This window comes from Podarcis raffonei, chromosome 2, assembly GCF_027172205.1.
Source record: "Podarcis raffonei isolate rPodRaf1 chromosome 2, rPodRaf1.pri, whole genome shotgun sequence".
NCBI classification, from domain to species: Eukaryota; Metazoa; Chordata; class Lepidosauria; order Squamata; family Lacertidae; genus Podarcis; species Podarcis raffonei.
In genome coordinates this window covers 24,344,901-24,358,167 of record NC_070603.1, presented here as the reverse complement: position 1 = coordinate 24,358,167, position 13,267 = coordinate 24,344,901, and the positions used below count along the sequence as shown (strand labels likewise).

Below are 13,267 nucleotides of genomic sequence, written 5' to 3'. Positions count from 1 at the left end.
GAAGGGGAAAGGTTAAAAGCAAAGAGCCAGTTATCCTATTTAACCCAGTCCATTTTGATGCCAATCAGTTTCTATTCCGAAAAAGGCCTATATTTAGAACCATTCCATTTGAATAAAGTTTCATCTTTGAGTACACTTTTGTACTATAAAGCAAAAGGTCTTTGTTATTACTGAGTTTACACAACAAAGCAATACCACAACTGTATTTCCTTAAAACCTGCTAACTGTTTATAGATACAAAGAAAAGTTAAAAAGAACAAAAAGAAATGTAAGGAGCTAGATAATATACCGTAATTAAAAGAATGGAAACTTCCACTTTTCCACTATATTTCCTCTGTATTCTTAACAACACTGTGAAATAGTTCTAGTTACAGGTAGGTAGCCATGTTGGTCTGCCGTAGTCAAAACAAAATAAAAAAAATTCCTTCCAGCTCATACCAATAACAACTTAGTTGGTCTCTAAGGTGCTACTGGAAGGAATTGTTTTATACTGTGAAATAGGTTACTAATATCGCCATATACCAGTCACAATGGCTGGATCATTTTGATTTTCCTAACGTAACCCAGCAGAGACTATGGCTGTGTAGGGATTTATTTATTCTTTAAAGTCTTTCATTCCAGACTCCTCTTGCTGCTTATTGTACATTTTGACCTTCACAGCAAGTCATTTCACAGTTAGTCACTGTACAGCAGAGGTGGGAAACCTTTTTGAGCCAGTGAGTCTGATCTTTATCTCCCTCACCCCAGTGTGCCAACACTGAGAGGTGGGTGGGACCACTCACGTATCAATCCCTGATGCCATCTTGATGTCAAGTGGGCATGTGGGTTGTTCCGTATACCTCTCAATGTTGGCCTGCCAATGGGGGGGGGAATACCGCACAAAGCTTGGGTGTGCCAGCCATTTCTCAGTACACGTAAACTGAGCAAGACTGAATTCCTCCCTCAACAGGGTCTAGGCATTTCCTAGTAGGATTGAGCTTCCTGCACATCAGCTTGTTGCATGGGGGAGTTCAATGTTGTGTTCTGTAATCACATCTCTACCTGCCTCATACTCATCATGTTGCATGTGATGTCAATGTGCAACAATAGTTCAATATACAGCAATAGAGAGGCCCTGGTCTGGACAATAGAGAATTTGTTCTGAGCCATGCCATGGTTACAGCACCAAAATAAATATTAATGTGCTTCAAGCAGAAAATATTTATTCTGAGATTCTGCACTCTGACAAATGAGATGCAGTTGTTACAAGAAATTACTGATCCTAGCTTCAAGGAATGCAGGACATCACAAAGTTATCAAACTGAAGAGAGCAGAGAACTTCTTGTATACAAGATGAACCTATTTTAGTCACGAATGTTCCTTCCCAAGCCAATACTTTATGTTCATTATGAATCCATTCACAATTCCAAATGTACGTACAGAAAAACACTGCCATCTTTTCAGCAGAAAAGTTGAGCTGAACTCTGCATAGTAAGTATTGACACTTTGGGGTGGGACAGGCAGAAGGTAAACCACAATACATTCACCATGGGACTGCTTACTACGTATGTCTGTTCATTTTTAGCTAGGTTGCCATTTAGTCACATCTTAAACTACATACCAAAGCATGTTGTATTTGCAAGCTTCTTATAGAAACCACACACTAAAATACATGTGAGCTATCGTCAGACAACAAAAAATAACTCAGGGTGTGGAAGAGACACAAAACCACAACAAATTTAAGAATAATCTTAAGATACAGTATATGAACAGGTTCAGGAGAGGTTCCTTCCTTTAAATGTACACATGTGGTAGAATCTGGATGTTTATTTCAATACCAAGATGTCATCTCAGAAAATAAAGATTCCATTACATGTATGGCAAAGACATCAAAAGGGAGCAGTCACTTTTAATTATTCTATATAATATATTCCAAAAGGGAGCAAGTACCAGAATAGCAGCCACCAGCAAGAACAACATAGACTCAAAACTATAAAAAAAACCCAAACGGAACAACTTGCTATTATACTTTAAAAAAAAATAGGTTGCATTCCCTGAATTAATCTGTGAAAACACTGGCTGAAATCCTGCAGAGTTACACATAATTAAGTCCTATCGACTTCTGTGGAACTTATGAATATATAACCATGTGTCATGTTGCAGTTTTAAAGAAAACCACAGAAGTCCAAGAGCAGGTTATATTAACTTCAGTATAAAATGAGTTATTTGCCAAGTTTCTGTTTTTTAATATTCAAGTACGACTTTCTGTTCATTAGTTCTACAGATAACCAAGGGCACTATTTCTTTAATGCAATCAGGCTCTGTTCAAATAGTGGCCAGGATCCAAAGACTTTTTTGTGCCTTTTCTTTGAAAACCAGATTACTAAACTACAAATTGGTTTTCCTGGAAGAAAGCGATTACTTGAATCCATTTCTATCAGGTTCCACAGCCTCACTTTGGTGATGAAATTGCCTTGGTGCCCTAGTGGATATTCTGGCCTGGGAGATGGAATCCTCCTAAAGGACCTCAGCAGGATGGACTGGGGTCATTGGGTTTAAATGGTTCCAGTAATTACTGGAAGAAGGTCTAGCACCCTCTCAAAAAGTATTTGCTTGAATGCTGTAAGGACACTCTAGTAGAGCATGGGAGGTGGGGCAGAAGGCTATAGAGGGAATCTGTAAAAATGGCCTCCCCTCCCTTTCCATGAGCATCCCCAACCCATAGCAAATAGGAGCCTGAGATTCAAGATGGCTGTTCTGAAGCAACATTTATCACATTAAAATGCTTGTTCTATTTCACTTCTAGTACTAGGCCTGTCATCCAAAGAAGCTTCTTGAACTTTAGTCATAGGAACTCTGGATCCAACCCTTTGTTTTTCATATTTTTATTGCTTTAAAAGACAGGCATTCACACATTCACTAAAACAAATAAATGAGACTGTTAGCCCCACAAGTAATATATATACATATATATTACCTCCTTTTCAAACATGCGGGAAAATGCCTGTTCCTCTTGAGAAGTATTGTGCTTCCTCATACCTATCCTGGGTGACATCTATTGAAAAAATAAAAAAGTCAACTTTGCATTGCCTTTGGGGCAATTGTAGACTAGAAGTTCTTACAAAGTAAAATAGAAAAACACAACCTACCAGTGAAAATGGTATAGGTTTCTCACGTAAATATCTGGGGTTTTCAAGCTGAAAGAGAGGAATTGCAAGAGGTTAAATACATAGATCTTTCTGATTATGTTGTTAATATTCAAAGGTGGCATTCAGAAGAACGGTGAGTTCCAAGATGCCTGGTTTAATAGAAATGTCCTCATTTCATAAGAAAGTCATATCCTAAATATCACAAAATGGATTCAAACTCTCGTAGTCATTAAACTTACTGGTTGAGTTTAGACAAGTCACAATCCCTCAGATAAACTACCTCACAGGATAGTTGTGACATTAACTCCCTGCCTGAGGCCCTCGAGGGGTGAGATCCAAAAGCAAGAAAAGTTTTAAAAGGTTTGATGTGAGGAAAAGTAATCCTCACAATGTCTCCCTGACATTCATTTATATTCCTTCTTTCCTCCAAGGACCTCAAGGTTAAATTGATGGCCCCCTTTTTATCCCCACAATAACCAAGATCCTCTGATATCCAAATAAAGTCCTGCTTCTTTCCTCCTTACTACTATAACCATTTGGTTTTGAAATACTAGTGATTTTGGACTGAAGATAGCCTTCTTTTCGATTCAGGCCAGCAATGGAGGCAATGGAATACACACATTTTTTAAGGGATGTTGTGAGGGAGAAACATATTTTCTTTTTTCCTTCAAATTTTTTTTATTACTTTTCCAAATTTATAACAGACATTAAAAAAATTACAGTATAAAACAAACAAACAAACATTTATCCTAGCTGTTAAAATCCCAATTTTGTTATCATTGTTGGGTGACTTCCTCAAATCCCCCTAGCTGAGTTTCCATATAAATCATTGTAGCAGTTTTCCAATACTTCTTTCAAATGAAATAAACTTAATCCATTAACATCTTTCTTTCTTTTCATATTATTCTCTATCCATAATGTTATACAATTTAACATATTTAACTCCTAGGCCAATTTGGTACTTACAAATAGTTCTACTTACATTATCTTAGCATATTTAACTAAATAATATTTGAATTTCTTCCATTCTTCTTGGTGCTCCTTTCATATGTGCTTATTTATTTTCAAATTTTCTATCTTGCATTTTGGGCGGGAGGAGAGTTTACTCAAGGCAACAATATAGCTCTGTTTTTAGATAAAACTTCAACTGCTTAGATAAAACTTCAAGGACCACCACTCAGCTCTCCTGTCCAACAAATTACAGTGCCTCCCATTTAGCCAACATAGATGAATAGTACAGTAAAATTTAGTTCCATGAAACAAGGATCACCTGAAGGCCATTTTAAAGCTTAGCATGAAAACAGGTCTTTATCTGACAATATTGTAATGGTGCAGCTAGGACCCATCTTTGGTTTTATTATATTGCATAGCACTTTGGCTTGAAAATACTTTATAAAACTTTGAATATATGATATAGTCTTAAACATCTTCCTGCTTGCTTTCCCTTTATGAAGACACAACCAACTCCAATGAGAATTCTATAGAAATTGGTTAACACAGGATTAAGTATTCAGGACGTATATTTTTTCATATCCCCATCCCTCATATAAAAGGCACTTAATTTCTTAAAAAAGTTTTCATTTTTTAAAATGAAGTATGCAAATAAACATGCAGCTATTAATGGAAATGAAAACTGACAGCTGCTTTGCATATTTTATTTGGCATGAAATGCAATAAACTAGTTCTAAAATAAAGTAAGGCTATAAGTGGGAAAGGTAAACATCACTTGTTTACAAATGAACAGAATGTGGCTGAGTGGTTCCTTTACACAAAGTCTTGCATTTTCCAGTGTAGAGAGAGAGGGAGCAGCACTTTGAAATTAAATGCTCCTCCAGTCCATAAGCTTATGGATTACATTCACTCAAACTGATCTGCAAACCACGCTGTGTCTGAATGCTCATTCCTTTCCAGCTACTCAGCCTCACAATTTCTCATTTCCCCAGTAATACCATGGCAAAAAGGCTGTCACAATCAGGATCACCCAATTAAAAAAAAGAAAGTGGCACACAAGCAAACATAAAATATGTTAAGTTCCAAAAAAAATACAAACAGAAGCATATTTGCCAAATTGGGGAAAATGGCTGTTTTTGCAGCCTACTGAAGTATCCTGAGATGCAAAGACTTGCTTGGAAAGATTTAATGTAAAAGGTTTAAGATTCATTAATCTTTCCATTACTTATTCTACAGAGCTAGACAAGCAACATATTACAACTGGATGTTCGCAATAATGTTATACATGTAATATATATTCATGCACACATATGCACATAAAAATGTTTTTTTATGTACAGTGGTACCTTGGGTTACATACGCTTCAGGTTACAGACTCCGCTAACCCAAAAATAGTACCTCAGGTTAAGAACTTTGCTTCAGGACGAGAACAGAAATCGTGCTCCGGTGGCACGGCGGCAGCAGGAGGCCCCATTAGCTAAAGTGGTGCTTCAGGTTAAGTACAGTTTCAGGTTAAGAACTAACCTCCGGAACGAATTAAGTACTTAACCCAAGGTACCACTGTATTTTGCTTGGGGGGCTGCACCCCAGCTCACTCTGCCTGCCAACCCTGCTGTCATTCTCCCATTAACCCCCTAGCACTTCCCCTTCCCACCCTATGCAACTACTAAGCTCATTATTCACCTTTCCAACCCCATTTCTGAAGCCACTTCTGCTGTGCCACCCTGCTTCGTACCCATTTTTATCTTCGCCCCATGACCACGCCTGCCTCCCACTCTCATTCCTTTTATGCAGCTCCTCTTGCAAACAATTCATCCCCATGGTAACCTCCTGCATCTTCCTCCCCTCACACTTTGCAACTACTAAGCACCCGATCCACTTTCCTCTCAAATATGAAACCACCATCCCCTCCTACTCCTTTTTTGCACCCTGATTTTCACCTTCTCCTCCCACATTTTTCCAACACTCTCTTGCACACAGACCACCCCGTTTTATATGCCTTTGTCCTCTCCTATTCTGCAGCCCCCTTAGAACACAGCCCATGATGTTTTTTATTGTTGCATCTTTAAGATGAATAGACTTCTAAAGGCAAGTCAGCCAGTTTGTTGGTTCAGTTAGAGAAAGGTAGGTTCAGCTGGTGGATGTTGTACATACAGTGGTACCCCGGGTTAAGTACTTAATTCATTCCGGAGGTCCGTTCTTAACCTGAAACTGTTCTTAACCTGAAGCACCACTTTAGCTAATGGGGCCTCCTGCTGCCGCTGCACGATTTCTGTTCTCATCCTGAAGCAAAGTTCTTAACCCGAGGTACTATTTCTGGGTTAGAGGAGTCTGTAATCTGAAGCGCATGTAACCCGAGGTACCACTGTATATGCTTGTTAACAAATTATGTTCTAAATTACTACACTGAACCTGGAACTTCATGTTGAAGACAATACACAGCACCAGGAGTGAAACACGTTGTGTGAAGGTGCTATGGTATATTTGAGGGCTTTGTATCCTTTATCCCTCTCTCATGTAGCAGCTGAGGAATAAAAGAGGGAGACGTTTGAGGACAGTGAGAAGGAAGGTACACTGAAAGGAAAAAAGTGGCTGTTATAAACAACAACAGAAGTCCTAGTAAAGTAGGGATAGAGAAACACTGAGAGGTTGTTTTTCAAGAAAATAAGCAAACAATTTTAAAAAAGGAAGAAATAAAAGTGATAACACAAAAAAAATCTAACACAACAGGGCCTTTTCAAACTCTTCTTGATGTACTCAAACCTTGTTTTAAACTGCCACATAGGACCTGTGTCACTTCCTACTTGCTCTAATCAAATCCCTGCCATTGTTCATCCCTGCTTTATTTAAACCTCAGCTCAGCCATTCCTTTTAATGACAAATTTTGAGCTGAATCCAGACTTAGGCATGCTTAGAGAAAACCCATTGAAATGAACAGGAAATTCATCACAACTACCTTAAGCCACATGGATTTCTACAAGTCTGTTCCAATAAGTCTGGATCCACATACTGCTTCAGTATTTGAGTGGAGATTAATTCTTTCCCTGTTGACTGGTGTCAAGAAGATGTTGTGCTTGTTGTACACATACAGCACAGACAGATTCTTTTACATACAAATTGAACTGGCAAGTCAGCCCAAGTTCAAAATTCAGAATCTTGGTGTGTTGCCCTTTGCCTTGCGTTAGTGAAAGCACCATGCAAAAGTAGCTATTAAGCATAAGGTAGAACAGATGCTGGGAACTATCCATAGTTTCACTCCCACTAGAAAGGATTAATAGAGAGATTTCAACACTACTTAGCATAATATTATTTGCAAGCCAGAATAGTAAGATCTGGGATACTAAAATAAACGCACAAAATAACAAAACTAGTTGCAGCCCAAGTATGTATAGGCTTGCCAACAGAGCACTATTTTAAGTCCAAAGAACAGTAGACAGTCAGTCCTTTCTATTACACATTACAAATTTAAATTCTAGACCACGAAGTCTAATCTGCAGTGGTCCTGTATCAATGAGATATGTTAATAAAAGCTTAGGAAGAGGCACTAATAATCTTCTATTAGAGTTTCAACTACGAAAGGCAAAATTAGTCAAGATCGTATGTCCACTGCTTTTCAAAATGTATCAAAACATGATTAGAATATATAACCATAATTTGTGAATAAAATCATAAAACAATACCAACACACTTGAGAACAGGAGAGAAACATACCGTATTTTTCGCTCCATAGGACGCACTTTTTCCCCTTCAAAAATGAAGGGGAAATGTGTGTGCGTCCTATGGAGCAAAGACGCCATAGCCCCGCGACCCTCTCCCGGCTGGAGAGGTGACGCGCGGCTATGGCAGGAGCCTCTACAGCTGTGCGTCACCTCTCCAGCCGGGAGAGCGCGCGCGGGGCTAAAGAAGCACCCCGCAACCCTCTCCCGGCTGGAGAGGTGACGCGCGGCTATGGCAGGAGCCTCTATAGCCGCGTGTCACCTCTCCAGCCGGGAGAGCGCGCGCGGGGCTAAAGAAGCACCCCGCAACCCTCTCCCGGCTGGAGAGGTGACGCGCGGCTATGGCAGGAGCCTCTCCGCCGCGCCTTTCCACTGCTCCCTGACCTGCTCTTTGGGGCTGGTGGTGGGCTTCCCCCCGCCAGCCCCAAAGAGCAGGTCGAAAGGAACCTGAAGCCTGGAGAGCGAGAGGGGTCAGTGCACACCGACCCCTCTCGCTCTCCAGGCTTCCAAGGTAGCCGCCTGAACGCACCTTAAACGGCACCTTGTTTTAGAGCGGGAAAACAAGAGGGGGAAAGTTCTCCCCCTCTCTGCGCAGCGCCTCCTGCCGCTTCGCTGAAGGGGCGCTGGGCAGAGAGGGGGAGAATGTTTTTTTCTTGTTCTCCCCCCTCTAAAACAAGGTGCGTCCTATTGTCAGGTGTGTCCTATGGTGCGAAAAATACGGTATTTACACTCTGAAGAAAAGAACCAACAGGTGAAGTCCATCGGTATAACACTGAATATCAAAATGTGTAAGGCAGGGCATGCTAGCAAGGTCCCTTAACAGCTAAGCTGGAACATGGTTTTCATTCCTAATCAGGCTGAGTAAAGAAAACCTCTTGGCTGTGATGCATGCATGTCTCATAGCAGCAATCAGCATCTAATAAGATGGAGGAGGAGGAGAGGGCAAAGGGTAAAGAAAGAGCTGTGAGTGGAAGGGGGCCTTTTCCCCATCCTTTGGAGCCAATAAGAAACTCAACAAACTTGCTGTACCTGGAACTGGGTGGGTGTGGAGAGTGCAGTTGAATGGAACGCAGTTGTGGGTAGCTTAAGGAAGTATCATCCACCTTGGGCCTGCTCATAAAAATTAAGTCTAGTATGAGAGACTAGGGTGATGCCAGCTGTTTCCAGGAACTCTTCTAGTTGTGAGACTTTTGTGGGTGAGCTGGGAATTTGTTGGACCCTGTGTGAGAACCCAGAGGCTGAGAGGGAGGGTCTGTCAGAAGGAAAATGAACTGATACTGATTTTTATATATTAGTAACATTGTATTATCGTAACCTTTTTTGTAACATTTTATTTAAGTTGTCTGTTGTTGCTTCAATTTTCTGCATACCTCTTAGAGATGTGTTTAATATAACCAGGGAAAAGAGACAGCGGAAGAAGAATGGAAGAAATTTAAAGACTATCTTAAGAAACATTGTAAAATTGTGGAATGCTAAGACGTTGTGGATTTGGAAAATATGAGGTTGAATGCTGTAACCATTATGTAATATGAAAAGAAAGGTTAAAATTTATTTATTAGAAATTAGGGAAGGATTTGTTGATCAAAATTAATTAGGGATTGGAATGCAGTAAGGGGAGGTATGAGGAGGTCGGGAAAATCTTTTATGAAAAAAGGGTTTGAAATTATACATGTGGTGTTTTTTGTGTTTTGTGTGTGTTTATGTTTTTTGTTGTGATTTGTGTTTTTATAATCTGTGAAAAGCTAATAAATATTTTTTTTAAAAAAAGAGATGTGTTTAATATATTAAGCAGCACAGAAATTAAATAAAAGTTTTTTAAAAAACCTATAAAGCAACACAGACCTTTTATTTCAACAAGTCAGTTTTCTGATTTTATGGTTAATTATAACTTATTGAATTAAATGGGGCTTTCCCCCCTTTCCTACCCTGAGGAACCCTGAGATTTACCCCCCTAAATCTGCTCTGGGGAGGGAGTCTTGTTGTGCAAGTGGACCTCATTCTCCATGGGCATACCCCATTCAGTGCATTCATATTTGAGAAATCTCAAAAGAGCGTAGTTTAAAGAAACTTGAATCTAAGAGAACCAAGCATAATCATGACGACAATATAATGGTAATATACTTATTAAAGGTTTGGAAACACTAAAATACACATGTTTTCACTAGATTAATCAATGATGAAACATTTTGCAAATAGATGCCAATATTTAGTGGAACTACTATACATTGTATAGAATAGTTTGTCTGTCCATTTTTCCCTTTGTTCTCTGAGTTAAGAAGAAGAAGAGAAGGAGGAGGAGGAGGAGTTTGGATTTGATATCCCGCTTTATCACTACCCGAAGGAGTCTCAAAGCGGCTAACATTCTCCTTTCCCTTCCTCCCCCACAACAAACACTCTGTGAGGTGAGTGGGGCTGAGAGACCTCAGAGAAGTGTGACTGGCCCCAAGTCACCCAGCAGCTGCACGTGGAGGAACAGAGACGCGAACCCGGTTCACCAGATTACGACTCTATCGCTCTTAACCACTACACCACACTGGGTCTCTTGAGATATCACCAAACTCAGGAAAAGGATTCCCAAGGTGGGAAAAGTGGTCTTTATCCACATTTGGAAACTGGATCCCATTTTCAATCAAGATGGCAAACCTAAATATCACTTTGATTTAACTTTGCATGTTTTATGACATAGTTTTGGCTGTCTCAATAACATCACCAAATTCAGCATGAGGGTTCCCAAGCTGGGGGGTTTCCATGACAATTGGATGCCAGATGCCATTCTGAATCAAGATGGTAGACCAAATGTGACTTTGGCATGACGACACCTGATTTTCAGTATAATGGCTCCAAACTCGGACATTATACTATCCATTTAAAAAACGCATTTTTTTTGTTTCTAAAAAATTCCAGGAAGCACTTGCCTCTTAAAAACATATCACTATCCTCTATCTCAAGAGACAGATATGTCATAAACACATTTGCTTTTATTGGGTGTGTGCAGGCAGCAGGTTATATTGAAGAGGAAGCTGCCCAAAAAGTGCCTCTGTGACAACTGATCTGTGACTTGTCCTAAGATAGACACTACATCAATATCCACCAGTAGAACCAGAGTACATGCTGGTGCCCCCTAAGTCTGAACTGTAACTAATCCGAAGTAATCAGATTAATTTCTCATAAATCTAGGCTTCAGAGGAAGTGCTAGGACTGTTCAGCTGTGTCCAAGCCTTAATCTTTTGCAATGTCATCACTATTACTTATGCAAGTGTAAAAAGTGTTTGGGTCCTGAATTAAACCTCTTCTTTCTAGCACTTAATCCTGCTACAACCTGTACAACTAATACTGTACATGAGAACAGGACTGGATTCCCAAGTTCTCGCATCTCGAAAAATATTGTCATACTCTTTCAAGAGCATCGTTCTCATTTTGGTGCTACAAGAAACATATTGCTATCCAGGGACAGCAGCAATTATACAAAACCACGTGAAACACTGTTCTATGGAAAAACACAGCCAATTAACAGACCAAGAGCCAGAAACCATGAGGTCAAAGGCAGAGCCAGCCAGAAGGAGAGGCAGAAAATCCAATTAGGTTACCTATCTAATCAAAGAGGCACATCTACTTGCTTCAGTCTCGAGAACTTGAATCGATTGTTAAAAAGATCAATAGAAAAACACTAAATTTGTATGCAAATACAAATGTGTGAGAATATCCCACACCGTTTAATATAGTATTTAGTGCATTTTATCAGCCAATCCCTTTCATCTTACTGTAATAAATACATTGATTGTCTCCTTGATCTGCATCTCAGTAACACACAAAAGCAAACATATGAGCCATACATTTTTTAGGCTGTCTGTGCTTCAAAACAAACAAACAAGCCAGTACTAATGCTTTCAGCATGGGATTTTCCCAAAATGTCATTACAGTGGAACCTCGGTTCCTGAACTCCTCCATTCTCGTACATTTCGGTTCCCGAACACCGAAAACCTGGAAGTACCGGTAAACGCTTCCATTTTCAAACGTTTCTGAAGCCAAACGGGCTTCCAGAATGGATTTCATTTGAGAACCGAGGTTCCACTGTAACTTATGCAAGGCCAAGGCCAAAAGCAGCCCTCCTGAATCTTGGGTCTCCAAATAATGTTGAACCACAACCGTATTTGACTACTGGACATTCCAGCTGAGAATGACAAGAGTTGCAGTTCAACAACATCTGGTGACCTAAAATCAGGAAAGAGTCACTGAGAGACCCAGTATGGAGTGTTTATGCACTTGTCAACTGAGTTTTCTTCCTTCCTCAAAAACCTGTGGCCAAGTGAGTGAAGATGTGAAGGCCAAAGGGAAATGGAAATATTGGGGGTTCTCTCCCTTTTTATACCCCTAAGAAATTTTCATCAAAGTTTAGAAATCTTGCTGTCTTTTTAAGTCTGATCTTTGCAAATGACAACCTGGGAAAAACTATTTGGATTTTTTTTTTTTTAAGAAGGTTTAGAAAACAGTAGAATAATTCCTATGAAGTATTTTTTTTAGAATGAAAATGTTGCTTTTGAAGTTTTATGTAGGGCAATCTTACACCATTAGAGCATGATAATACTGACATATATAATGCTAAAATCCAATATTTCTGCGCTTAGGAGTTGCTACCATCTTCATGAAGAGGACTATCCTTTATTCTAGTTTGGAGATATGGGACACAAGCATCCTGTTTCTATTGTCTTTTTATACTTGCACTGGGCTTTGCAGTCAACTTTTACACCTCTCTCATATGTCTATGATGGGGACACCCTACTACTGATGGTAAAACAAGCAGCTGATTGTCCTGCCTTCCTGGAGAAAAAGATTCAGAAGAAGGTGGAGCAGAAACTGCAAGAGACCTGTTGTGTGTGCCAAAGCCAAGGAGGAAAAATATGAAAAGTTGGGTGAGAACAAAGCTCTTAGCAAGACTCACAAAGAATGTAAACTACAACTGGGTATTAGCAATTTTGCTTATACCAAACATAAGGCATTTTCATTTAATTTTCCTAAATGCCAAATGGTACAATTTTATGTCCTAACCAGGTTATAAACCGATACATTATGTTGTTAAAGCATTTCAGCTTTGAGTAACCATTGCATATATTTCTCCCCCCCCCCCCACCACCAAAAGAACCAGGTTTTTAGGGTGGCAGGACAGAATTGCCCACAGCATCAAACATTCTGGAAATTTTGACTTTCTGCATGATGTTCAGAACAAGACATCTCAGAAACTACAACAAACAAGCTTAAGCATGCACATATGCATCATTAGATCCTAACAAAAACACTCTACTGTTATTGTAAACATACACACACATAAAAAAAATATTATTGAAGAATACTGGGAAACAGTCCATTTCCTAATGAAGTCAATGGCAAATCCCCCCTTTGTAAACAGTGGTTGATTACACTCTTTGATCATAAGATGAGAAGCTGTTAAATGGGGGGGGGGCATACACTTTAAAT

The 13,267-nt window shown here is 39.6% G+C and overlaps 1 protein-coding gene across 6 annotated transcripts in view; it reads right to left on the bottom strand.

The window, feature by feature from the left end:
* Positions 1 to 13,267, bottom strand: part of CEP112 (centrosomal protein 112) — a 217,310-nt gene that overhangs the window by 183,121 nt on the left and 20,922 nt on the right. For all 6 annotated transcript variants that reach the window (XM_053375363.1, XM_053375358.1, XM_053375361.1 and 3 more), the window contains 2 exons: positions 3,129 to 3,176; positions 2,957 to 3,034 (listed from right to left, as the gene is read on the bottom strand). In XM_053375363.1, coding sequence (XP_053231338.1) covers positions 2,957 to 3,034; positions 3,129 to 3,176 — 126 coding nt within the window. The remainder of the gene's footprint in view (positions 1 to 2,956; positions 3,035 to 3,128; positions 3,177 to 13,267) is intronic.